This window comes from Hyla sarda, chromosome 10 (assembly GCF_029499605.1).
Source record: "Hyla sarda isolate aHylSar1 chromosome 10, aHylSar1.hap1, whole genome shotgun sequence".
NCBI classification, from domain to species: Eukaryota; Metazoa; Chordata; class Amphibia; order Anura; family Hylidae; genus Hyla; species Hyla sarda.
This window is the reverse complement of record NC_079198.1, coordinates 69,875,341-69,902,902: the sequence shown is the minus strand read 5'-3', so window position 1 is coordinate 69,902,902 and position 27,562 is coordinate 69,875,341. Positions and strand designations below refer to the sequence as shown.

At 42.8% G+C, this 27,562-nt stretch overlaps 1 protein-coding gene across 8 annotated transcripts in view; it reads right to left on the bottom strand.

Annotated features, from left to right (window-relative positions):
* PPP1R12C (protein phosphatase 1 regulatory subunit 12C) overlaps positions 1-27,562 on the bottom strand; it is a 131,040-nt gene that overhangs the window by 38,030 nt on the left and 65,448 nt on the right. For all 8 annotated transcript variants that reach the window (XM_056541990.1, XM_056541986.1, XM_056541987.1 and 5 more), the window contains exons 2-9: positions 23,511-23,641; positions 21,581-21,699; positions 17,261-17,420; positions 17,032-17,176; positions 16,651-16,725; positions 14,618-14,706; positions 10,339-10,478; positions 6,311-6,399 (exon numbers count right to left, since the gene is read on the bottom strand). In XM_056541990.1, the coding sequence (XP_056397965.1) occupies positions 6,311-6,399; positions 10,339-10,478; positions 14,618-14,706; positions 16,651-16,725; positions 17,032-17,176; positions 17,261-17,420; positions 21,581-21,699; positions 23,511-23,641 (948 nt within the window). The remainder of the gene's footprint in view (positions 1-6,310; positions 6,400-10,338; positions 10,479-14,617; positions 14,707-16,650; positions 16,726-17,031; positions 17,177-17,260; positions 17,421-21,580; positions 21,700-23,510; positions 23,642-27,562) is intronic.

The window sequence follows — 27,562 nt, the reverse complement described above, 5'->3', positions numbered from 1 at the left end:
AAATGGTCTTCAGTCCTATTGTTTGAAAAGTGTTTTCACTACATAAATAATACAGTGACATTCCATTAATGGACACGATAATAAAATAATACAGTGACATTCCATTAATGGACACTTGATAAGCCAGAAAGCCCAATAATCTAGAACTTGATTTTGTGAGTTACTATCCCGATTAGAAGCATCAGAAGACTGAGCAATGTGAGAGCCAATGTGAAACGTCATTGATTTTGCATTAAAGGGGTACTCCACCCATACACATCTTATCCCCTTCTAAAGGGCCTTGAGGCTGTCACGCCCCCTCCCACAGATCTATATGGAGGGGGCGTGGCGATACTGTTTAGAACACTGGATGCTGCACAGAGATCACGGGGGTCCCCATCGGCTGGACAAACGCGCTCAGTCATCTTATCCCCTATCCTTTGGCTATAGGATAAGATGTCTAGGGAGGGCGTACCCCTTTAAAGCGAACCTGTCACATTGAAAAGGTAGTCTGATCTGCAAGCGGCATGTTATACAACAGGAGTATTCCATTAATATATAATTTCATGGGATAAATAATTCCAGTATAATTTGCCATTTATTCAGGTCTCTCTGCTTATTAATAAAGTAGGGCAACCCTAATAAGTTATCCAGGAATTTTACCCTCAATCTGCTCAGGTCTCCCTGCTCTATGGCATCATGCGCTGACCTTGTGAATACACCAGACTCATAATTATACTAGAAGTCTGCTGTATTTTCTTTAAAGGAGTACACCGCTACCCAGCGTCCGGAACATTTAGTTCCGAACGCTGGGTGCGGGCTACCGAGTCACCCCGCCCCATCATGACATCACGCCCCGCCCCATCAATACAAGTCAATGGGAGGGGGATGTGACAGCCGTCATGTCCCCTTTCCATAGACTTGCATTGCGGGGTTGGGGCGTGACATCATGAAGGGGCGGGGTGACAACGGAAGCCCGCACCCAGCGCTCGGAGCTAAATGTTCCGGACGCTGGGAAGCGGAGTACCCCTTTAAGTTCTGGTCACCAAACATCACAATATATATTGTTTAAGTGCCATTTGGACCTTTTTGCAGCCAAATGTGTTATATTATAGTAAAATATAAAACACACTACACAGAAAAAAGTCACAAAGCCGAGCATTTTGCGGCCTGCTCTGGATATGACTTTTTCTGGCATAGGTTTACTGAAGAACTTGAAAAATACCAAGGAAAATGCATATGTAAAAGACTAAAACACCAAAAATTCTTCAAAAAATGCATTTTAAAAAACCCAGAAAAGAACACTCAGAGTAGACCGTTCAGCTCTCCAGACATGTCTGCTTTAGTAAATACTTAGCAATTTTCTTAGATCACTGATTTCTGTTCTTCCTCCTGGAATTGTAGGAATAGAATTACACCAGCCCCAGTTCCCTGTCTATGGGAGAGTCCCTATATACTAACACTATACAATCACTGCTGATAGTGCCAGACTATAACACAACCTATTGACAAAACAGTTCATGCATATATTTCCAGGAGGAACAAGAGAGGAATGGCACAATGAATGAAGAGATCTAAGAAAAAATGGTCCAGAATTGATATTTTATTGGAAGCACAAGTATTTACCAACATGTCAGAAAAGATAACAGGTTCTCTTTAAGTTGCAAAAGCAGAAAATGGAAATATTTAACAAACTTGTATATTGATGTACTTTTATTTTTTTTAAGTTTCTATAATGCAGTATGAGAGGAAAGAAATGAGGGGAAAAAAATAAACAATACGATAAACACAAAAACCAAAATGAACACGCACAGGCAAAACTACAAACAAGACAAATGTTGCTCACCGCAGCCTTTTGGCCTCTCTGGGGCACCAGAATGATGCCGGTTTTGCGCAAGCTCTGACGCCACATGGAGGGACCTATTGGTCCAGCAAGGGGCAAAATGGGAGTGACAAAGGTGAGAAGGGGCTGGCGGGATGGAGGGAGACACACAAGCAGGCACAGAGTCACGCAGCAAGAGGGAGCAAGTATGGAAGCCAGGGAAATGAAAAGGAAAATTAATAGAGAGAAATTAAAATCAGCAGAAATGTAAGAAAAAAAAGTTAGACCAACCAGACACCTCAGATGGAAGGGACAAGGTGGACGGAGGAGGAAAATGAAAAGTGGTTAGAGACAGAAAGGAAAAAGACAAAGACAGAAGAGAGATCGGTCCAGTACTAGCAAATTTATCTTATGAGTTTTTTTGTTTTTTTTTCATACAACAGAAGAACAACGAGACCGAAAACACATTAAAGTAAAGCTTCCAGCCAGCTTCAATAAGCGCTCTAGGTCTTCCATACAAAGCCTGGAAAAAAAAGGACTTTAAAGTGTAGCTCCGCTTTAGACACAATTGTCAGAGCCATTAAAGAGTACCTATCATGATCTAAACTCCCCCCCCCAATCTGTCCCTGACACTATCCCTGTGTTTCTTTTCATTCAAAACACTCTCTTTCAGCCTGATTTATTGTCTTCTTTGCTGCTCATTCAGCTGTCCTAGTGTGAGGGAGGAAGGGGGGTGTGGCCCAGCATAGAGGCTATGAACACAGCAGCCAGTAGCTCTGAACCTTCTCTCTGTTTACAACTGCATGTGCAGAGAGAAGAAAGATTGGAGATCAGAAAGTAAAATGAATGAGGGCATGCAGTAAGGCATAGTCAGGAGTATGCCCTGATGTGCTATGAGCACAGTGCTGCCTCCTGCCTGTCTGATTGACAGGCAGGGAGCAGTGCTGAGCTTGTCTGTGTCCCGGCTGCAGTCTGAGATTTAGGACTCCAGTACGAGTCTGAAATCTATAAAAAGGGCTTGCGGCCAGGACTGGTAGGGAGACCCCTAGTGGTCCTTTTTTCAAAGTGGAAAATTAAGTAGAAAGAAGCATATTTTTTTAACAACATGCAATTGGAAAGTTATTCTGCATACATTAAAGGGGTAGTCCAGTGGTGAAAAACTTATCCCCTATCCTAAGGATAGGGGATAAGTTTGAGATCGCGGGGGGTCCGACCGCTGGGGCCCCCTGCGATCTCTCTGTACGGGGGCCAGGCTCTGCGCTGAGATAGCGGGTGTCGACCCCCGCATGAGGCGGCGGCCGACACGCCCCCTCAATACATCTCAATGGCAGAGCCGGAGATTGCCGAAGGCAGCGCTCCGGCTCTGCCATAGTGTTGTATTGAGGGGGCGTGTCGGCCGCCGCCTCGTGCGAAGGTCGACACGCCCCCTTCCCGCAGGCTGTCGGGGCTCCGTACAGGAGATCGCAGGGGGCCGCAGCGGTTGGACCCCCCGCGATCTGCAACATATCCCCTATCCTTAGGATAGGGGATAAGTTGCTCACCACTGAGTCACCACTGGAGTACTCCTTTAATCTATAATATATCAAAAGTTTTTTTGATGAAAGGTACCCTTTAATGTGTAGGTTTCCCAGAGAAATATCAATGACCTGAACAGTACATAAATTTTTCTATTATTAACTGTGAGCAAACCTGTCACTTAGCGGGGACGCTGCATGAACCCACTAGGGCAGAATAGTCACATAGGTTGTATAGTATCTAAACTTCCTGCTGCTGTCGTGCATTATCTGACCATGCCTATCTAAACACATAACAAGTACAAATCTATAAGTATCTCAATGTAAAGTAGAACCTAAAAGGGTATTTCCCATGTAGGACATTTATGGCATAGCCACAAGATAATGTCCCGTCCCCTTTATGTGCCGGTAAATGGGGGATTCGGGAGGACTTGATAGGCACCTCACAGCTAGGCACAGATTTGTTAAAATTTGTAAAAGGATAACACATTTTGTGCACTTGGAGCTACACTTTAAAGATGAAAAGCTTTGGCACTCTGCAAGGTGTAGGAATTGACATTTGCTGCAAAGAAACATGCATGTGGCCAATGAAATAATGGACAAAACAATTATATCCTAAAAAGACAGCCTTACTGAACTAAGAGTCATGCTGCCAAATGCCTGAGACTGTGCTTATATGACAACTCTCTCTAACAGTACTTTAACAGGTACCAATATGTGGACAGATGCAACTGTAACCCCTCCTTATCCATACATCAAACACACAGCCTTTCCAAGTGTGAGGGGATCATTCAAATGGAGCCAAATAGAACCATTTCCATATTCTGATTCCTTTTACCCTCATGTTACACGGCATGTTAGGAAACTAAAATGAAAACATGTCAAACAGCTACTGCCAGATTTGGGACTGCTAAGGTTGGGCAAGCTGGATAACAAAATGTTTTGCCCCACACAGCTATCAAGGTAAAGGTGCTATAAATGCCCTCATGCAGTGCCTGTGTGCCAGTAAGCCAGAGGGTTACACAGAATGCCATGCAGTGCGGGTCAGCGCTGGAGTCCTGAAGAAGGCAGTAGCACTGGTTACATGTATTAGACTGAGCGCATTACAGCTATTCAAGAGTTTGCGATCATGTACAACATATATATTATTAATCAAAACACTAAAACATAACTTTTATTATGTATCAATGAATAAAATTGGATCCACAGTGTCAAAAAAATAAATAAATAAAACCACATAAGTGTGTGCTCGTGCTACAGATGGCCATATAGAGGGACACTGCAGACTTTAGTCCTCTATAGCAGTGTTTCCCAACCAGGGTGCCTCCAGTTGTTGCAAAACTGTCCAGGCATGCTGGGAGTAGTAGTTTTGCATCAGCTGGAGGCACACTGGTTGGAGGAAAAAAAAAAAAGCATGTGCTCGTGCTACAGATGGCCCTATAGACTAGGGCTGCACGATATATCGCAAAAGCAATCGTATCGCGGTTTTTGCGATAAAGCCCCTGGGAAAACTTGTGATTATCTGCTCGGGCCGGCTCACGTGTGCTGCTGCGGGCAGGGGCCGGCCAGAGCAGGTAAAAACTAAATTTAAATACTAAAAGTCAGTGTTTCCCAACCAGGGTGCCTCCAGTTGTTGCAAAACTGCAACTTCCAGCATGCTCGGACAGCTGAAGGCTGTTTGGGCATGCTGGGAGTTGTAGTTTTGCAACAGCTGGAGGCACCCTGGTTGGGAAAAAAAGCATGTGCTCGTGCTACAGATGGCACCATAGAGGGACACTGCAGAGAAAAGAATGTGACACAGGGAGGGGGGATTGTGGCAGGGGGAGAAATGTGATGGGAGAAGATGTGACCATGAGGGGAGAATGTGACAGGGGGAGATAAAGATTAAATGGGGATATGTGAAATGGACAGTGGGCATAAAATGGAGGACATTAGACATAAAATGGCGGGATTTCACCATTTATTTATTACACCTACAACGCAATATTTAGGCCTGCAATCGCACATTTTCCCCATATCGTGCAGTGTCCCCCAACCAGGGTGCCTCCAGTTGTTGCAAAACTACAACTCCCTGCATGCTCAGACAGGCTCAGGCGTAGTTTTGCAACAGCTGGAGGCACCCTGGTTGAAAACAGTGCTCTATAGGGCCATGTGTAGCATGAACACAGGCTTGTCCTGTGGTTTTAGGTTTTTTCTGTGGACTTTTTGGATCCAATTTTATTGATTGATACATATTAAAAGTTATATTTTAGTGTTTCGGTGATATGTTTTGAACACTAAGCTCTGATAACTATTGTCGGTCACTTGTTCATGATCCACTTACTTTAATATTATATACTTAGTATGTAGATGTAAGATCATCCCGAAGATTTAGCCTTCTGCATATATTTTATATTTATTTCTAACTCAATCAGTGCTTGATCCCAGTAGCCCAAAGCCTAATGCTGCAAGGTTGTGGTGATCTCATGACATTTCAATCAATTACATGTAGTATTTTCTCCATAGAGGTTACAGGAATACAATAAGAACACCACACAATGCAACGCATCATCATCATCAAGATCATCACTACTAATCAAGACTACGTCACACAATGAAGATCTCACAGTAATAAAAACGGCTCCTATACTACCCTGGCTGTCATCACTTCTTAGGCTATGTGCACATACAGGATTTTCAAGCTAATTTTGGTCAGTATTTATTTTTTTTTTTAACCAAAACCAGGAGTGGAACCCACAGAATAACTATAATGGGAAGCTTTGCCCCTTTTCGGCGTTTTGGACCCAATCCTGGTCTTGTTGTAAATAATGAACAAAAATAAAGCCATACTACTGTGTGTACACAGCCTTACAGAGATGCTCATGCTTTTATCTTAGCACATTGGAAGCACAAAAAAAAACAAAAACAAAAACACTAATAAAGATCTGGTGTAAAGTGTTAGTAGAAATAAGAAAACAGACTATTATTACGAAATCCATGAAACAGACTGTCTTACCTTCTGATCAGGTGAAGATGGGCTCAAGGTGCTGTTTTGAGGCTCTGGCAATAATCCATTTTCATTAAGCTGAACATTTGTTTTTGGATCTGTGGAAGGAAAACACATTTGCAATCATTTAGAGAATTCGGCAAATCTCAAGATGGCTTCTCAGTTATTCAAATTACAGGTCTTATCTGAACTAACCTAGTACCCCTACGGCTGGATCTACTTGCTTGGCTCAAAAAACTAGGGAAGGGTTTCATAGGTGGGCATTTTAATGTTTATTTTTGCTATCCCACAAATTACCAAAAATACTCAAGTATAAGCCGACCCGAATATAAGCCGAGGCCCCTAATTTCACCCCAAAAACAAAGGAAAAGTTATTGACTCGACTATAAGCCTAGGGTGGGAAATACATCATCCCCCCATGTCATCATGCAGACCCCCGTCATCATTCCCCCCCCCCCTTCATCATCACCCCCTGTCAATCCCTTCATCAGTTGTCTTCAACCTGCGGACTTCCAGATGTTGCAAAACTACAACTCCCAGCATGCCAGGACATCTATCAGCTGTCCGAGCATGCTGGGAGTTGTAGTTTTGAAACATCTGGAGGTCCGCAGGCTGAAGACCACTGCGGCCTTTGTCATCATCCAGACCCCCCTTTAGTTTTCTACTCACGTCCCCTCGGTGGGAAGGAAGGGCTAGCTGGTTTGAGCCATCTATGCTGCAGGGACCGTCTGGTGGGGAGGGTTAGTCGCTCCGAGCTGTCCATTTTCACCGGGAGGCCCTCTTCTCTGGGACGGGCCCGGACTAGTGACGTTACATTAACGACGACGCAAAGGGACATCCCTGGGCATGAACGTCCCTGTGCGTCGTCGTCAAGGCAACGTCACTAGTCCGGAGTCGGCTCAGAGCGGAGAAGAGGACCTCCCGGTGAAGATAGAAAGCCCGGAATGACTACCCCTCCCCACCGGACGGTCCCTGCAGCATAGATGGCCCGGACCAGCTCACCCCTTCTTCCCACCGAGGGGAGGTGAGTAGAAAACTAAAAGGGGGGTCTGGATGATGACGAAGGCTGCAGTGGTCTTCAACCTGCGGACCTCCAGATGTTTCAAAACTACAACTCCCAGCATGCAAGGACAGCAGATGGCTGTCCATGCATGCTGGGAGTTGTAGTTTTGCAACATCTGGAGGTCCGCAGGTTGAAGACCACTGAGAAGGGATTGACAGGATCAGGTTCACTCGAGTATAAGCCGAGGGGGGAGTTTTCAGCACTAAAAAAAACTTTGTTTATACTAGAGTATGTACGGTAGCTATTTGGCTTCAGCATTAACACAATGAATGGCCAGAAGCAGTAGGCTCCATTTTTTGTGTAGTGGTGGGGCTGGGTTACTGCAGCATAGCTTCCATTCACTGCAATCTAATGATATTTGGGGGAATATCAAAAGCAATGTGGGAAAAGTTTACTAAAAGTGTAGTAGATGCTTGCAACAAACTTCCAGCAGATCGGTTTAGTAGATCTAAGTGAATGTAAGCATGGCTAGCAAACACATATGTATCCTAGGACACAAATAAAAACGAAATACTACAATGGCAGACGCCAGCTGGACCCTGTGGCCTGTTTCTACCCCACATCATCTGTGTTTCTGTGGCTCAAAAGTACAAAATAAATTGCTGTATATGTATTTCCATAATTTACAGATTAAACAAGTTTCTTTTCTTTTCCAGATGGATCAATTCCATTTCAGCCAGTAGATGGCAGCATCATCCAACCCAAACACATTACACACTACATCATGTTCATTGGGAGGTCACCAAGTTAACATTTATGGATCTTATGAAGTGATTTTCTATTTCCAGCTATTGAAAAGCCAATTAAAAAAGGTCCCTCATAAATGTTGCCAGATACCGGAAAGCCATATTGACACCACTATTGCTGCTCTGACTTTTCTAGGCAAGAGTACCCTGTGACCTCTTAACTTGACCATTGTTGTGCATGCGCCGAGACTCAGCACTGAACATCTCTCTATTATTTGCTATATCTGGTCTAAGAAAACTGGATAAATAAGGGTCATTCAGTCACGAGGCCTCATTTCACATTGCTATCTGAAACCCTTTTTACACATTGACTAAGCAGGGCCTACCATGGTCAACCAGATACAGTCATGGCTGTAAATGTTGGCACCCCAGAAATGTTTCTAGAAAATTAAGTATTTCTCACAGAAAGGATGGCAGTAACACATATTTTGCTATACACATGTTTATTCCCTTTGTGTGTATTGGAACTAAACCAAAAAAGGGAGGAAAAAAAGCACATTGGACATAATGTCACTAAACTCCAAAAATGGTCTGGACAAAATTATTGGCACCCTTAACTTAATATTTGGTTGTCCACACTTTGGAAAAAATAACTGAAATCAGTCACTTCCTATAACCATCAATAAGCTTCTTACACCTCTCAGCCGGAATGTTGGACCACTCTTCCTTTGCAAACTGCTCCAGGTCTCTCTATTGGAAGGCGCCTTTTCCCAACAGAAATTTTAAGATCTCTTCACAGGTGTTCAATGGGATTTAGATCTGGACTCATTGCTGCCACTTCAGAACTCTCCAGCGCTTTGTTGCCATCCATTTCTGGGTGCTTTTTGACATATGTTTGGGGTCATTGCCCTGCTGGAAGATCTCAGACGTAAACCCAGCTTTCCGACATTGGGCTGTACAGTGCGACCCAAAATCCATTGGTAATCCTCAGATTTCATGATGCCTTGCACACATTCAAGGCCCCCAGTGCCAGAGGCAGCAAAACAAACCCAAAACATCATTAAATCTCCACCATATTTCACTGTAGGTACTGTGTTCTTTTCTTTGTAGGCCTCATTCCGTTTTCGGTAAACAGTAGAATGATCTGGTTTACCAAAAAGATCTTTCTTGGTCTCATCTGTCCACAAGACATTTTCCTAGAAGGATTTTGACTTACTCAAGTTCATTTTTGCAAAATGTAGTTTTGCTTTTTTATGTCTCTGTGTCAGCAGTGGGGTCCTCCTGGGTCTCCTGCCATAGCGTTTAATTTCATTTCATTTAAATGTCGACTGATATTCAAGCTGTACTGCAGGCTCAGGGAGCCTCAGTGTCAGCACGAACTATCTTTGGAACTTGTTTGGGGCTGCTTATCCACCATCCGGACTATTCTGCATTGACACCTTTCATCAATTTTTCTCTTCCGTCCACACCCAGGGAGATTAGCTACAGTGCCATGGGTTGCAAATTTCTTGATAATGTTGCGCACTGTGGACAAAGGCAAATCTAGATCTCTGGAGATGGACTTGTAACCTTGAGATTGTGGAGATTTTTCCACAATTTTGGTTCTCAAGTCCTGAGACAGTTCTTTTCTCCTCTTTCGGTTGTCCATGCTTAGTGTGGCACACACAATGCAAAGACTAAGTGAACTTCTCTCCTTTTTATCTGCTTTCAGGTGTGATTTTTATATTGCCCACCCCTGTTACTTGCCCCAGGTGAGTTTAAAGGAACATCACATGCTTGAAACAATCTTATTTTCCCACAATTTTGAAAGACCATTTTGTCCAGACCATTTTTGGAGTTGATGTGACATTATGTCCAATTTTCTTTTTTCCTCCTTTTTTGGTTTAGTTCCAATACACACAAAGGGAATAAACATGTGTATAGCAAAACATGTGTTACTGCAATCATTTACTGTGAGAAATACTTCATTTTCTAGAAAAATTTCAGGGGTGCCAACATTTATGGCCACGACTGTATATCAACTGCAGCAGACACCACAGGGTAGGTACTAGTACATGGTGGCCATTCAGATATAGAGCAGTCCATAAAATACATCTACAGGTCAAGAAGAACAACTCTTTATCCAGACTCTGAATGGGATCCCCATCTATTATGTCATTATGGTCAGAGTTTGCCTTTAATGAAGAAGCATTAAATAAATGAAAATTAAAATACAAAAATTATATTACAGCTACAAATAAATACAAACAAATTTCCTGGTAGGGAATTCAGAATTCCTCTTCTCTTACCATTTCCAGAGTCATTGTCTTCTTCTGAGCTGGATGAACTTTCATCATCGCCGACAGTTATCATCCCTAAGGTCTTCCTCTCCTTAGACTGGTCTTGCACAGATATCTTTTCTCTGCTGCTCATTCGACACACTGAGCTTCTAAAAGTCAATTAAACAAAGTCAGCTTCAAATTGTTACTGTCCGGAGCTCTGACTCTACAATCTTTGATTTTAAATTATTGTAAGTGAAATGTACAGCAGAACACCCATGTAAGGGAAGGCAGTGACTGTAGGTGCCGCACCGCTCTGGGACTACTTGTTCATTATTTTCATGTTAGGTACAGAAACACTAACAGCGAAGGCAGTCACTGACAAAACGCCAAAAATAATCGTGTAAAGATCACAGCTCTGTCACATGTGCAACACGTTCCCAAAAGCAGAAATGCTGTAACTAATCTAAAAGGATGGGGTGACATGGAAATGGAAAACCACGGATGACGGAATATAATACTACTATTGAATAGGAGAATAGCTAAAAGTGATATATTACAGCTAAGCCATCATCTGGACATGGCTCACTAACCCCAGGCATCAGCTAAGAGTGAGAAATGTAAGGAATTCCCAGATTTACATACAATAGCTACGAAATACCATCCATCACTTTAGTCATTGACCATCAGATTTCACTATTTCAGCCGCATGCGGGAACGTGGCCTTACAGTACAGATCTGTCATGTGTGAGGAACAGGACAGATCCCCCCCTCAGGATGTAAACAATGAACGTTACTCTAAAACAGTGTCCCCCAACCTTTTGTTTGTTTACTGCAGGGCACGCCTAATCTCCTGCCCACCCGCATGTAGTCTCCTCATGTAGGCAGTTAATGCCCCCCTATATTTTACCATACATTGTGATAGATGTGGCCCCCCCCCCTTATCATATGATGGAAAACAAAAAACCCACTTTTACAGGGCACAGTAAAAAAGAAATGTAAACTTTTTTCTGAGGGTCAGTACGATGACAGCAAAACTGTATGAATTGGGGATTTCTATGTTTTACCACATTAAGAATAAAAACTTTCAATGACATATTCTGACCCTTATTTTTTGTTTTCCCACCTGTGCGAGAGTTTATTTTTTTGAGCTGCATTTTTTATTGGTACCATACCAAAGTAGCTGAGACTTACTTTTCAATGCACCTTTTTAAAGATGCAAAGGGACCAAAATAGAAATTCTGCCATTTTTGTCACTTCCTGTGTTGGGACCATTCTGTACGATGCCACACCAATTAGATTTTGTACCTCCTCTTTGTTTTAACATTCAAATTTTTAAACATCAAAAATGGTCCGATTGGAGGCTTGACAGGTGTGACAGCATTTGACTGCAGAGATGTCAATGTTGCGTTTAGAAGGCTAAATTACAGGCATTGGAGATGCTGGCTGCTGATGGCAGATGTCAGCAGCAGATAATGGCAGGCACCAAATCCGTATGGAGTGGGCTCAGCTCTTAGAAAGAATGCATTAAAAGGGTATTCCAAGTAAAAAAAAAAATGTATTTATTTTTTTATATCAACTGGCTCCAGAAAGTTAAACAGATTTGTAAATTACTTCTATTAAAAAAATCTTAATCCTTCCAATAATTATCAGCTGCTGAAGTTGAGTTGCTCTTTTCTGTCTGACAACAGTGCTCTCTGCTGACATCTCTGTCTCGGGAACTGCACAGAGTAGAAGAGGTTTGCTATAGGCATGTGCTTCTACTCTGGACAGTTCCCGAGACAGGTGTCATCAGAGAGCACTTAGACAGAAAAGAACAACTCAACTTCAGCAGCTGATAAGTACTGAAAGGTTTAAGATTTTTTAATAGAAGTAATCTACAAACCTGTTTAACTTTCCGGAGCCAGTTGATTGAGTGTGTGTGTGTATATGTATATATGTATATATGTGTATATATATATATATATATATATATATGTATATATGTATATATGTGTATATATATATATATATATATATATATATATATATATATACACATATACATATATATATATATATTCATATATATACATATATATTCATATATATATACATATATATATATATACACATATACATATACATATATATATATATATATATATATTTTTTTTTTTTTTTTTAAGTTTTTTTCCTGGACAACGCCTTTAAAGGGGTACTCTGCTGCTCAGCCTTTGGAACAAACTGTTCTGAATGCTGGAGATTGTGATGTCATAGCCCCGCCCCCTCATGATGCCCCCCCTCAATGCAAGTCTATAAGAGGGGACGTGACATCACGAGGGGGTGGGGCTAATAAGTCATGAGCTCCCAGCGCCGGCTCCAGCATTCAGAACAGTTTGTTCCGAATGCTGAGCAGTAGAGTACCCCTTTAAGTCTCAAGCACATTCATGTATTGGTAGATCGATATATGTGCAGTATACATATCCTAGTAACATCCCCATCTAAAAAAGCTAAAGAGAGACAACAAGCCATGTGAACATTATACATGCAGCAGATTTTCCATTTGCAAAGCAATATATGAAATCTGTTCACAACAATCCAGTGTATAGAGTTTTGTAAATCCCAATTCTCACACACACACAATATACCATATCCTGCATGGAAACTGTACAACTAATCCACAGTACGTGTGCAAGCAATAGTAAGTAAACCCTTTGTAATTCAATGGATTTCTGCACTGATTATTAATTGAATAGGATGCAATTCTTATTTATAGTCATGATCATCGACATCCAATCTAAGGACCCCCAAACAGTTCTACACATCTGTAATTCAGCACATTGTGTAAACATTCACAGTAAAGGGGGAATAGGTTAGGTTCACACTTTGGTGGGAATTCATCAGCAATATTGTGCCAGTTCTCTGGTGCTATTTTTCTGTTTGACATTGGAAACATTTATTAAGCATTTGTTCAAAAAATTTCATACATTTCAAACAATTAAAAATGGCATAAAAAGGAGAAAATAAAAACTTAACGTAAAACTTAAACATTAAAAAAAAAAAAAGTAGGAGAAAGTTGCAAATGAAAGATACCGTAATTATTGGCGTATAACACGCACTTTCTAGGCAAAATTTTTTAGCCTAAAGTCTATGTGCGTGTTATACCCCGATACACCCCCAGGAAAGGCAGGGGGAGAGAGGCCGTCGTTGCCCGCTTCTCTCCCCCTGCCTTTCCTGGGGTCTAGAGCGCTGCTGTCGGCCCTTCTCTCCCCCTGGCTATCAGCGCCGCTGCCCGTTCTGTCCCCCTGACTATCAGTGCCGGCGCCGATAGCCAGGGGGAGAGAAGCGGCGCCGACAGCCAGGGGGAGAGAAGGGGCAGCGGCACCCATTGCCCGACGCCGCTGCCCCGTTGCCTCCCCCCATCCCCGATGGCATAATTACTTGTTGCCGGGGTTGGGTCCGCGCTGCTTCAGGCCTCCGGTGTGCGTCCCCTGCGTCGTTGCTATGCGCTGCACGGCGCGGCGCACCGACGTCAGTGCGCCGCGCCATGCATAGCAACGACGCAGGGGACGCACACCGGAGGCCTGAAGCAGCGCGGACCCGACCCTGGCAACAGGTAATTATGCCACCGGGGATGGGGGGAGGCAACGGGGCAGCGGCGCCGGCAATGGGTGCCGCTGCCCCTTCTCTCCCCCTGGCTGTCGGCGCCTCTTCTCTTCCCCTGGCTATCGGCGCCGGCAATGGGGTGCCGATACCGATAGTCAGGGGGACAGAACGGGCAGCGGCGCCGATAGCCAGGGGGAGAGAAGGGCCGGCAGCAGGGCTCTAGACCCCAGGAAAGGCAGGGGGAGAGAAGCGGGCAGCGACGGCCTCTCTCCCCCTGCCTTTCCTGGGGGTGTATCGGGGTATACACGCGCACACACGCACCCTCATTTTACCATGGATATTTGGGTAAAAAACTTTTACCCAAATATCCTTGGTAAAATGAGGGTGCGTGTTATAGGCCGGTGCGTGGTATACCCCGATAAATACGGTATAAATTTTTGTTGCATTTTTGTTTTGATTGGTGACCTTACGGAGAGAAATGGGAGTTTACCAATTAAAACAAAAAGGAAAAAAGCAACAGACACCCAATAAACATAGCCTTCTGTAAAGCCGACTGATTAAGGCCACTGTGTGTCAGCTGTAGTGCGAAATTTAGGCAATTCCAAAGGATCTGCTTACTGTTTTTGCTGCGGGAATATCACTGGCCTAAAACACCATACAAAATAATTCTGCTTTTAAACAAGCAAATCTGCAGTAATTCAATAAATATAATAGAGCTCACCTCCTGTGTTTACTTGTATTGATAGTCTGTTGGTCCATGCCGGTATCGATAACCGCTCTTTTAAGATTTGCCTCTTTTTCACTCCGTAACTAAAAATAGAAGAAGAAATAAAAAATAAACTCATTAGTGGGATAAAAAAAAGGTTTCCTCACCAAATGTGTTTCTTGCAACCCATCTAAATCCTCAAGAAAAAAGGGGGAAGAGAGATCCTGTGCCAAAAATGAAAGATTTAGTCCCATGTCGATATTTATGGCCCATCTACAGGACAGATGCAGGCGCTGCCTTTGGGACCGATAAATGGGTCATGAATAAGGGCCCTGGAGTTCAACGTTTCTGCTTACCAACCTTTAGCTGAACAAGCAGGCTGGACTTTCCCGATGGTAGGATGGGCCTTGTTTTCAAGTAATTGGACCCCCATATATCAGACCAGTGTTTCCCAACCAGGGTGCCTCCATCTGTTGCAAAACTACAAGTTTTGCAACAGCTGGGGGCACCCTGGTTAGGAATCACCATCAGATACTAATGACACATCAAGATGGGAACAGCCTTTTCCAAATAAGTGATATCCAATCTACAGACCAATAGGCAGTAGGTGCCGTCAGATAGGCCACTGTTTCCCAACCAGTGTGCCTCCAGCTCTAGAACAGGTCTCAAAGGAGCAAAATAATTGTTCAACAGCCTAAAAGTACCACTGCAGGGAAAAGAAAGCTTTCCAAGCTTGCCATTAGAGATGAGCGAACTTACAGTAAATTCGATTCGTCACGAACTTCTCGGCTCGGCGGTTGCTGACTTTTCCTGCATAAATTAGTTCAGCTTTCCGGTGCTCTGGTGGGCTGGAAAAGGTGGATACAGTCCTAGGAAAGAGTCTCCTAGGACTGTATCCACCTTTTCCACCCCACCTGAGCACCTGAAAGCTGAACTAATTTATGCAGGAAAAAGTCAGCAACTGCCGAGCCGAGAAGTTCGTGACGAATCGAATTTACTGTTAGTTCGCTAATCTCTACTTGCCATACACATCAAATATTATGTAGTAGGCATATGGAGTTAGAAGCAAGGAGAGATGCCAATAATGGATCTTGCAGATAGAGCGAGGGCCAGGTGAAGCATCTCTCTTCGTGCCCTGTACTAAAGGAATCTGCTGTAATAAATGCTGTTATCCAATAGTGATTGAGGCTGGGTAGAACGGTCTACTATGATTGGTTTGGGGAAGGAGTAGTTGTGATGTTAATAGATGGATGAAAGCACCATCTAGATCAGTGTTTCCCAATTAGGGTGCCTCCAGGAGTTGCAAAACTACAACTCCCAGAATGCCTGGACAGTTCTACCCATTAATAAATAAATCTTTACTCCACCCCCCCTCCAGGGGTGCCTTGGGACATGGCAGTGATGCGTTGGGTGGCAGTATGAGACAGTGGGGGGTCTGGGTGCTTCTCAGGCCAGACATCACACTGCAGCTCAGGAAGACAAATGCATCAGGGGACTAGAGCAGGACACTAGAGGCACTGTGGAAGCGCTGGAGGTTATTAGAGGCAAGTTTATTAAAGGGGTATTCCAGGAAAAAACTTTTTTTTTATACATCAACTGGCTCCAGAAAGTTAAACAGATTAGTAAATTACTTCTATTAAAAAATCTTAATCCTTTCAGTACTTACGAGCTTCTGAAGTTAAGGTTGTTCTTTTCTGTCTAAGTGCTCTCTGATGAGGTTTGCTATGGGGATTTGCTTCTAAACTGGGCGGTTCCCGAGACAGGTGTCATCAGAGAGGACTTAGACAGAAAAGAACAACCTTAACTTCAGAAGCTCATAAGTACTGAAAGGATTAAGATTTTTTTTAATAGAAGTCATTTACAAATCTGCTTAACTTTCTGGAGCCAGTTGATATTTATAAAAAAAAAAAAGTTTTTCCTGGAATACCCCTTTAATTTCTTTTAATATGCCACACAATGGCCATATTTGCAACCACCCCATTGCTGGATAACTCTAAGAAGAAAAAAAAGAAAAAGAAGAAAAGCAGCTTGTGCTAAGTACTACTTACATCTTCCTGCTTCTTTTGCAGCTCTTCTAAAAGACTAACAATCTCTTCATCTGCAACATCACAAGGCCTCTGACCCTAAAAGCAGAATGTCCTGTTAAATGGATGCACAGCACACAAACAGATAGAATGAGAAAAGCCAACAAGGTCAAAAGCAACGTCTGTGGGTGGGTATGTGGGCACCACCAAGTGAAGTGCTGATGGAACAGTAAATAATAGCTTGCAAATAAAAGAAGGTCTAGATTTGCTGAAAATAGCAATTAACATACCACATATTTAGTCAGGAGACCAGTTTGTAGGTTTTTGCCAAGGATCTTTATGGACAATTGAGGATAATTTAACAATATGGAAGGTACCGGAGACCATCAAGAACAAGAGACTTACCACATTATTGAGGGCATTCATGTCACAGAAGTTTTCCACCAGAAGTCGACAGGCGTCTTCCACTCCCCAGTGGGCAGCAGCGTGCAGGGGTGTCCAGCCATCTTTATCCCGCACATTTGGATCAAAATTGGCCTGAAGCAGAAGCCTGGACAGAGAGTGGACAGAGGGACTTCAATAGCCAGTTCCAGATACACCATGTACAGAATAATCTCTAATGTAACCAGATTACCTCATGACCTCTACATAGCCTTTAGCTGCTGCCACATGCAGGGCGCTGGCCCCAGTCTTCGGATGCCTGATGTCTTCTATTTTCCCTGCGTTCATCCACTGTCGGGCATCCTGCAGCATCACCTCCTCCTCTTCTCTTTTGGCTGCCTCAATATCTACAGCTGTAATGACAAAAATAGAAGCCTGCAATGATCGCAACGTATGGAGCACCTGACAAATTGGCATCTCAACTAAAAGTTTAGATGGGACTTGTAGTGACAATGCGGAGAGTAATCTTTCACCTCTGGGATCATTCCTTAGGGAGGCAGGAGCAGGAAGCATCTCCAGCAGTTTGTGGCGTCTGCTACAAACACACATTAGGATCTTATATAAGCCTCCTATTTGTCATCAAACCTGGAATATACGATGTTATACGGCAATAGCCTGTACTGATGTACACAGTCTTTTTAGTAAATTCCTTTAATCATCCTTACTATAAATAATTAGACAGTGAACCCTGCAGCAGATGTCCCCAGAGACTGTATATTCCACAAGCATTAACTGGAACACTACAGATTACTGAGCTTTATATAGCTCTACTCTCCCCCTGCATACTGCTGTGTGCACATACATGGAGAAGGGAAAAGCTTTCCTATATATCAGGATCACTGTGATGGTCTTTATTTGTAGGCTACTTCAGAGTTCCCTCACCAGGTCAGTTTCCATGCGGGAAAAAGTCCACAGAAAATCTGCAGACCGCTGGAGTGTTGGGAGATTATACCACCTACCTCTAATAAGATACTGGGTTTGGTGAATGGCAAGAGAATTTGGTGTAGAATTGAAGAAAGTTTCCCAGAAGAGTGGAAGCTGTTGGGGGGGGGGGGGGGGCAACTCTATAATAGAAATATGATGTCCTTAAAGGAGTAGTCCAGTGGTGACTTAGTGGTTAACAACTTATACCCTATCCTTAGTTGCAGATCGCAGGGGTCCAACCACTGGGGCCCCCTGCGATCTCCTGTACGGAGCCCCGACAGCCCACGGGAAGGGGGCGTGTTGACCTCCGCATGAAGCGGCGGCCGACACGCCCCCTCAATACAACTCTATGGCAGAGCCGAAGCGCTGCCTTCGGCAATCTCGGACTCTGCCGTAGAGATGTATTGAGGGGGCGTGTCGGCCGCCGCCTCGTGCGGGGGTCGACACCCGCTATCTGGCCGGAGAGCCGGGGCCCCGTACAGAGAGATCGCAGGGGGCCCCAGCGGTCGGACCCCCCGCGATCTCAAACTTATCCCCTATCCTTAGGATAGGGGATATGTTTTTCACCACTGGACTACCCCTTTAAATTGGCACCCATTAAAACAAATTTTTGCTATTGCACTCACTATGGTAAAAAAAAAAAAAAAAAAAAAAAAATATTTCTAATGTACATTGTTTAAAAAAAAATATTTTTGTGTTAAAAAAATAAAAAAGCTGCCACTAGGTGTCTACCTACTTGTCCAGAGTACATTTCCCCCCCATCTCTTGCACATACTTTGGACTCCTGCTGGCCTGGCAAAAGTCCAAAATCAGGAAATGCAGTCTGGAGTGCTGAGGAGGGTGTATGCAGCCTTAGCCAATCATAGCTCATCTCACACACTGAACTGCTCTGAGCTGTATGTAGCAGAATAAGGAAGTTCTCCCCTGTATGACTTCAGATGACGTCACAGCCTGCTGGGTAACACCCCTTCCAAGTCTGTAAATCTGACAGACGAAAGTACAGAGCAATATCAAGGTAGAAAAATAAAAAAATAATAAAAATAAAGGCAGGGGGTTGTTTATCATGATGGGGGCAGTGAACTGGGAGGATTATAAAATGTAATAAGATCATGAGAGGTACCCTTTAAAGCTCTCATAGGTGTAACGTGTGTCCCAATACTGTTGTCAATAAACTGTATGTTAAAAAAAAATGTGTATGTGTGCAGGGATGTGGAATTCCTATCGCCCGACACCCGGGACATACAGTTCTGGGCACCAAGCTGATTAATTTTTCAGGCCCTTAGCCCAAGCAGGGCAAGACCTGAAAGCCCCCGACAAGCACGGCAGCGCTCAGAGGGGTGTATGGATCGGGCTCCTGACTCCTGCCCGCTCCATACTCTGCAGACCCCAGCTGTTTTCAGTAGCTGGGGGCCGCCGCTAATAGCCACCATACAGCGATCGCAGAGGTTGGCTATTAACCCTTTAGATCGCCGCTGTCAAAGCTGGCAGAGGCGTCTAAAGGGACATGTGAATGCTCCCTGGTGGACTAGTGGGGTGGATCGCGGCTGGACAAGGCTCTATCAATGGATCGCAATAGAACTCTATTGTTCTGTATCAGGGATCCTAAAGATTCCTCCTAAAAGTCCTCTAGGGGACTAAAAGTGTAAAAAAATATATATAAATATATGTTTTAATAAAAGTTTAAATGACACACATTAACCCCTTCCATATTAAAAACATTTCCTATATAAAAACATGTAAACATAATAAAAATAAATATATTTGGTATCGCTGCGTGCGCAATTGTACAAGATATTAAAATATACTATTATGTATCCCGTACGGAAAATGACGTAAATGTAAAAAAAATATATATATTACATATACCAAACCACAGAATTGCCATTTTTATAATATCCCAGAAAAAAAAAAGTGATTTAAAAGTCAGATCAATACCAAAATGGTACCAATACAAAAAACAGATTATGGCGCAAAAAATTTGCTCCCATACAGCCTCATATGCGAAAAAAAATAAGCTACAGGGGTCAGAGAATGGCAATTAAAAGAAATTCGAAAAAGTTCAGAGTTTTTTTTTATAATCGTAAAACATGACAAACTATACAAATCGGATATTGCTATAATCAGGCCGGTCTAAAGTATCAAAATAACATGTTAGCTCAACCACAAGGTAAATGGCGTAGAAAAGAAATTTGCTAAATTATCTTTACTATTTCAATTTCACTTCAATATATTTTTAGTTTTTATTTCAGAATATATATGTTATGGAACAATTAAAAAGGTATCATTATAGTGGTTAGTTATGAATATTATAGGGTGAGGAGGAAAAGACGAGTGTAAAAGCGAAAATTGTCCAGGACAAGCAGATCGTTATGAGGGACAAGTAGATTTTGCTCCATTTTAGTCTGGTGAACAAGTAGTTTTTTTATTTTTTTATTTAAGGAAAACTGTTCGATATTTTCTCCCGCACTGTCCACAGGTACTGGTGTATAGTGCAGGAGACATAGATTAAAACGATCCCTACCTTGCCTGGATCCGCCCAGCCATTCGCCCACAATTGTAGTTTTATTCTATGTGTATAACTTCCTGTAACTGGCACGGGCGGGGCTTCTGCAGGTTAACTGGCACTGATGTCAGCGCCGCTTATGAATATACATCCCCCCTCCCTCCAGTTAGGAGCGGCAAAGAGAGAGAGAACTGGAGGGGGGGGATGAATATTCATAAGCAGCGCTGACGTCAGTGCCAGTTAGCTGCAGAAGCCCCGCCCGTGCCAGTTACAGCAAGATATACACATAGAATAAATCTACAATTGCGGGCGAACAGCCGGGCAAGGAAGGGCTTGTTTTAATCAGCATCTCCCGCACTATCCATCAGTACTGTGGATAGTGCGAGAGAAAATATCTGACAGTTTCCCTTTAAATAAATTTGCACACCCCTGGTGTGTGTGTGTGTGTGTGTGAGAGAATGTATGTGTGTATGTGCATATATATATTTATACACACACACACAATGATTTTGAGTAAAAACTGTAAAAATATAAAAATCTTATTTAAAAGTTCAAAACTATGATTTATAGTGGACAATTTAGACCTGTACTAAAACACCAGGATGAAAGAAATCAGCGACGATCTTAGAGAAGCAATTTAAGACAGTCGTCAATTTACCCCAAAGTCAGACCATGCCATGCTGGGTCTGACTTTGGGGTAAAAAAGGGCAGATAGTAAATAAACATGTTGGTGGAATCAGAACACCCAAGGCTATGCCACAAAATGATAAACACAAATTTTTCTTCTTCTACTACAGACCACAGTTCCTCTTTAAAGGAAGTATGTGTGAACAACCCATGTCCTCACACAGGCCTTGGAAGTCCCAGAGCAATGCAAAGTTTCACCATTTGTACTTTAAATTATTTATCTCTGCTTTTAAGCCCTCCTTGACCTCTCTGGAATAAATGATTCAAAAGCTGTTTACATTGTGGAAATGTTTTGCTATGTAGTCATGGGTCGTGCCGTTTTCCAGCATGAAGTAGTTTTCCTGTTCTGGATTAATTGCTGCTGTATGGAGGAAGATTAGCCAGTGCCAGGACTCTCACCTCTCTTTGCGATTTCGGCACGGAGCAGAGTCTCCATACAGTCATCTTCAGCAATGTCTAGCGGAACATCCCCGTCACTGTTCACAGCAGCAATGTTTGCTGAATGTTTTAGGAGATACCTAGGAGAGGTGAAGAAAAGCTTATTAGGAGTCTTCAATGCCTTCTACAGGTAAAAGAATGGAAAACAAAGTCATTTAGCAAAAGTATTTCCTCTATGCACATTAGATTTCAATGGACACTGTCTTATACATCAGCCCCGGGACCTCCCAGGTCAGGAGAACAGGGTTCCAATAATATTCTCCCCAGCTTTCTACAAAGAGATGAAAAGTTACTTTATCTCTAATGACAGAGTCTGGTTTTCTAGACACAGCGGATACAGTAATGTTTCCTTGACATTTGCACTTCTCAGCATGTAGCAGCATCTCCCTCTCTGCCAGATATGAGATTGGGTCGGAGATCTTAGGCGGAGGTACACTTTACATATTGATGGCCTATCCTAAGCGAACAGGACTGAGTGGCAGTGGTAAGGGGGTTATCCAGGATAAAAAAATAAAAAAATAAAATAAATAAAAAAAATAAATCTGCTTTCTTCCAGGCATCCATCATTTTCATAACAATTCTCCCGTATACCGAGAAGGCACCAAACAACCTACAACGTCATCAAGTCCCTGGTGTCCACTAGAAATGGCTAACCATTAGATGACCCTATTACTATACTGGCAAATCCACGGAAGAGAGAGGACTGGGAATGAAATAAATGGGGGGCGGGGCGATGGAGACTGTTCCCGTTACAGTTTTTCCCCTTTTAAAATGGGTACTCCGGTTGAAATTTCTTTTTAATTTCTTTTTAAATGAACTGGTGCCAGAAAGTTAAACAGATTTGTAAATTACTTCTATTTAAAAATCTTAATCCTTTCAGTACTTATTAGCAGCTGTATGCTCCAGAGGAAATTCTATTCTTTTTGAATTTCTTCTTTGTCTTGTCCACAGTGCTCTCTGCTGACACCTCTGTCCGTATCAGGAACTGTCCAGAGCAGCATATGTTTGCTATGGGGATTTTCTCCTGCTCTGGACAGTTCCTGATATGGGCATCAGGTGTCAGCAGAGAGCACTGTGGACAAGACAAAGAAGAAATTCAAAAAGAATAGCATTTAATCTGTAGCATACAGCTGCAAATAAGTACTGGAAGGGTAAAGATTTTTTAATAGAAGTAATTAACAAATCTGTAATTTTCTGGCACCAGCTTATTTAAAAGAAAAAAAAAAGAAAAAAAATTTATATATATATATATATATATATATATATATATATATATATATATATATATATATATATATATATATATATATGTTTTCCACCAGAGTACCCCTTTAAATACACATTTCCAGTGTATTACAGCTTCTAAATGAGAATCTACAAGGCCGTTTAGCATTTACAGGGATCTGCTGCCCTCTCCTAAATCACAGCCTCATAGCTTGGTTAAAAATGTAAGACCAAATTTAACGCGGCAATATTTTATATTGCAATATTCTAAATGTCTTATTGGGGTATACTGACTTCAGAGAAGTGGGTCCTCTACTTGGAAGCACCCTATAGGAGCCAGACAGCCAGGAGCAGTTAAAGGGGTACTCCACTGCTCAACGTTTGGAACAAACTGTTCCGAACGCTGGAGCCGGGAGCTCGTGATGTCATAGCCCCGCCCCCTCAGGGGCGGGGCTATGACATCACAAGCTCCCGCCTCCAGCGTTCGGAACAGTTTGTTCCAAACGCTGAGCAGCGGAATACCCCTTTAAGTTCGATTTTGATACTAAGGAATGGTGCAAAAGAAATACATGAGCAAACTAAACTTCTCCAGGAGACTGCTACAGATTGCTGAGGGTTCCAGCACGGAAAATATTTTAGGACATCAGGCATTCAGTCCTTTACTCACTCTGCTATTTCCATATAGCCACAAGAGGCTGCGACATGTAAAGGTGTCCATCCTTCGTTGTCTGCTTGATTCACATTGGCATTGTGGTTTACTAGGAATTCTACCACTTCTAGGTTTTCATCTATACAAGCCTAGGAAAGAAAAGAAAAACACTGTCAAACACAAGGGTAGAAAAATAAAATAGGTAAATTAAGGATCTCAAGTGACAAATACAACAAACAAAGGTAGCACCTGTGTGGAGTACAGCAGGGAGCCCCAGAGGGTAGTGCAGCACAGATATACTGCTCGAAATACGAACAATCAAGTAGGGAAACTCCAGAACCAACTACTTGAATACAGATTATTTCGAAAACTTTACACTTTTATTAAAGGGGTACACTGGTACTAGAAATGTTATCACCTCCCCACAGGATAGGAGATAATGGTCTGATCGCGGGGGGGGGGGCGATGGCACCCTGGTAATCCGCATGCACGGAGCGATCTTTGCACAGTGCGGAATTACTGTTGACCACAGCCCGGACCTGTGGCTGACACGTCCCCTCCATATAGCTCTATGGGAGATACAGAGACATGCGACCGCTGTATCTCATTCTCTCCTATAGACATGAATGGAGGGGACGTGTCGGCCACAGCCACTCCGAAGCCTAGCACAGCTGGCACTCTGAACATAAATGTTCAGAATGCCAGGTTGCTGGGACAGAGATTGCAGGGGTCACAGCAGAAAGACCACCCCGACCAATCATCTTATTCCCTAGTACTCCCTTTGAGTAACTTAAAGGGGTACTCCGCCCAAGACATCTTATCCCCTATCCAAAGGATAGGGGATAAGATGTCAGATCGCCGCGGTACCGCTGCTGGGGAGCCCCGGGATCTACCATGCGGCACCCCGCTATCATTACAGAACAGAGCGAGTTGGCTCTGTGCGTAATGACGGGCGATACAGGGGACGGAGCAGCGTGACGTCATGGCTCCGCCCCCTCGTGACATCACGGCCCGTCCCCTTAATGCAAGTCTATGGCAGGGGGCGTGACGACCGCCACGCCCCCTCCCATAGACTTGTATTGAAAGGGTCGGGCCGTGACATCACGAGGGGCGGAGCCATGACGTCACGATGCTCCGGCCCCTGTATTGCCCATTACGTGCAGAGCGAACTCGCTCTGTACTGTAATGATAGCGGGGTGCCGCAGCGGGGATACCGTTAGGGGATAAGATGTCTAGGGGTGGAGTACCCCTTTAAACCAAAAAATAAAATAGTTAAAAAGTAAAAAAACAGCAGGTACACGTTCTAACGTTGTTTATTACATTTATAGACATGAAGGGCCTGCTTTTTTATTTTTTATTTATTTATTTATTTTACACATTGTGCACATTATTTTGTGTTTTGAAGAAAGTTTTTAATAACACTTTGGTTTCAAAGTGTTAGGAATGGGAAAAGTCCATTACCAAGGACATGTCAAAAGTTTTGATCAGTTGGCATCTGGGTGTTCTGTCTCCTCTCATTCTAGTGATCAGTAGGGTCTGAAGAGTCACACAGCCTGAGAAGAACACACTAAAAGCACAACTCTCCAGACTTGTTCTATTGGGGTCTAAACACCCAGACCCTTACCGATCAAAACTTTTGGTATGTCTTTACAACACAACAGTGGTCATTTTAGGTTCCTGAAACTCTAGAGCCATGTTTTCCAACCAGGGTGCCTCCAGCTGTTGCAAAACTACAACTCCCAGCATGCCCGGACAGTCGGAGGCTGTCCGGGCATGCTGGGAGTTGTAGTTTTGCAACCGCTGGAGGCACCCTGGTTTGAAACCACTGCTCTAGAGCCATAGATTTGTTATTTTCCCAGCTGTTGCCCCCTCTCTCTCTGTTTTCCAGTGAGTGTGACCCTATCTTCCAGCAATCTGCCCCCTCTTCCTGTACGGTCCATGACTAAAGCTCACACAGGAGTATGTGTTACATTGCTTTTTCACTTGCTATATTGGGCTTTGAGTGTTCTGGATAGAATGAGTATAAATAAATGTAACTATGGTAATCAAGAAGCTACTTTACAACAAGAATAGTAAAGAAATCTATCAGTAACAGGACATTAAAAGGGGTTATCCAGGAAAAAAATGTTTTATATATACACATCGACTGGCTCCAGAAAGTTAAACAGATTTGTAAATTACTTCTATAAAAAAAAAAAAATCTTAATCCTTTCAGTACTTATGAGCTGCAGAAGTTGAGTTCTTTTTTGTCTAAGTGCTCTCTAATGACACCTGTCTCGGGAACTGTCCAGAGTAGAAGCAAATCCCCATAGTAAACCTCTTCTACTCTGTGAAGTTCCCGAGACAAGCAGAGATGTCAGCAGAGAGCACTGTTGTCAGACAGAAAAGAACAACTCAACTTCAGCAGCTGGCAATTATTGGAAGGATTAAGATTTTTTTTTTTAATAGAAGTAATTTACAAATCTCAAACTGTCTGGAGCCAGTTGATATAAAAAATAAATATTATTTTTTTTTTCCTGGGATATCCCTTTAAGTTCAGGAGATGATGTCTGGACCTTTTGGGTGGGCAGACGACTGCCTCCTACAAGTGCCAAACTACAAGACAGAAGCTTATTGAAAAAGACTCATTTACTGTCAGTGCAGGTCCAATGAACCAACGCGGGATTGTTCGTGAAGCCCATCACTTAAAACTCTGATGGTCGCACATACCCTGTTGTATAGGGAGAAATGCTGCTGACTAATGATTTTTTGTGCAGCATTACGTCCGTGACCCAAAAAGTCTTCTGTCAAGTCTTAAGGTAGATAAAGTTTATTCAAAATCTATCGTTTTGAGTATTCAGCTCCTGTGCATATTTACAGGTTTCCTTAAAGGGGTATTCCAGGATTTTTTTTATTTGACTATGCTACAGGGGCTGTAAAGTTGGTCTAGTTCATAATATAGTGTCTGTTCCTGTGTGTGATGGTTTTCTCACAATTCTTCTGTGACTTTCACCCCAATATTTATTTTTACCAGCATACACAATGACTGTTGTCTCAGATTTTTCCCAGGTTGCAATGCGGCCGAGACCTGACTTACTAGTTAGCTGATGACAGGGAGCCTGTCTGCTTCAATGGGTGGAGCGATCGCTTGGTGGGAGAGAGATCAATATGCAACTAATGCTAGCAGCTATAGGCACCCTGATTGAAAACCACAGGTCTTTTGAATGGATGCAGCTCCTTTCTGTTTCAATGGGTGGGGTGGCTGATGTGTGGGAGGGAGGAAGATTGAATTATGGGACTAGTTCACAAACAGCTAGACACAGTGTTCTGGTAATCTCACAACATAGCCATTTAGCCCCAAGACAAGCGCAGATCCTTCCTAAGCATGTCCATTACTGTCTGCCAGGTACGTACTAAAATCACCTTATGGTGGAGAACCCCTTTAACAAAGCAACTAGAGAAGAAAGCGTGTTTAGGTATCCAAAATACTTTGAAACATCTGATTAAAAACATGTATAAGGAACATAAATTGAGACTTCCTACAAATTAGGGGACATATAAAAAGAAATACCGGCATAAAACTGAAGAAAAGCCACTTTTCTTCAGTTTTATGCTGGTATTTCTTTTTCTGTGTCCCCTTATTTATAGGAAGTCTCAATGTATGTTCCTTATACATGTTTTTAATCAGATGTTTCAAAGTATTTTGGATACCTAAACACGCTTTCTTCTATTGTTGCTAAGGGTGGTTTCACACGGCCGCCTGTCCCCATTCCCATTTATGTCCCTGGGATTTTTTAAAAATCTGTTTACATTCGTTTGTACCAGTCTGCACTCCTTTCCGTTTTTTGACGGCAGAAAAAACTGCACATGCAGTATTTTTCTTTCGTCCAAAAAAAATAAAAAAATACAGTAAATTTAACATTGAAGTCTATGGAAAACGGATGAACCTTTATTGTCATCCGTTTGTATCCATTTTTCAATATGTTTTTTGATCCGTTTTTACGTCTGAGCATGCTATTAACTGAACAATAACGGATCCTAAGGCAGCCTAAGGGTATGTTCACACTGAAGGTTTGGAGAGGAATTCTGCT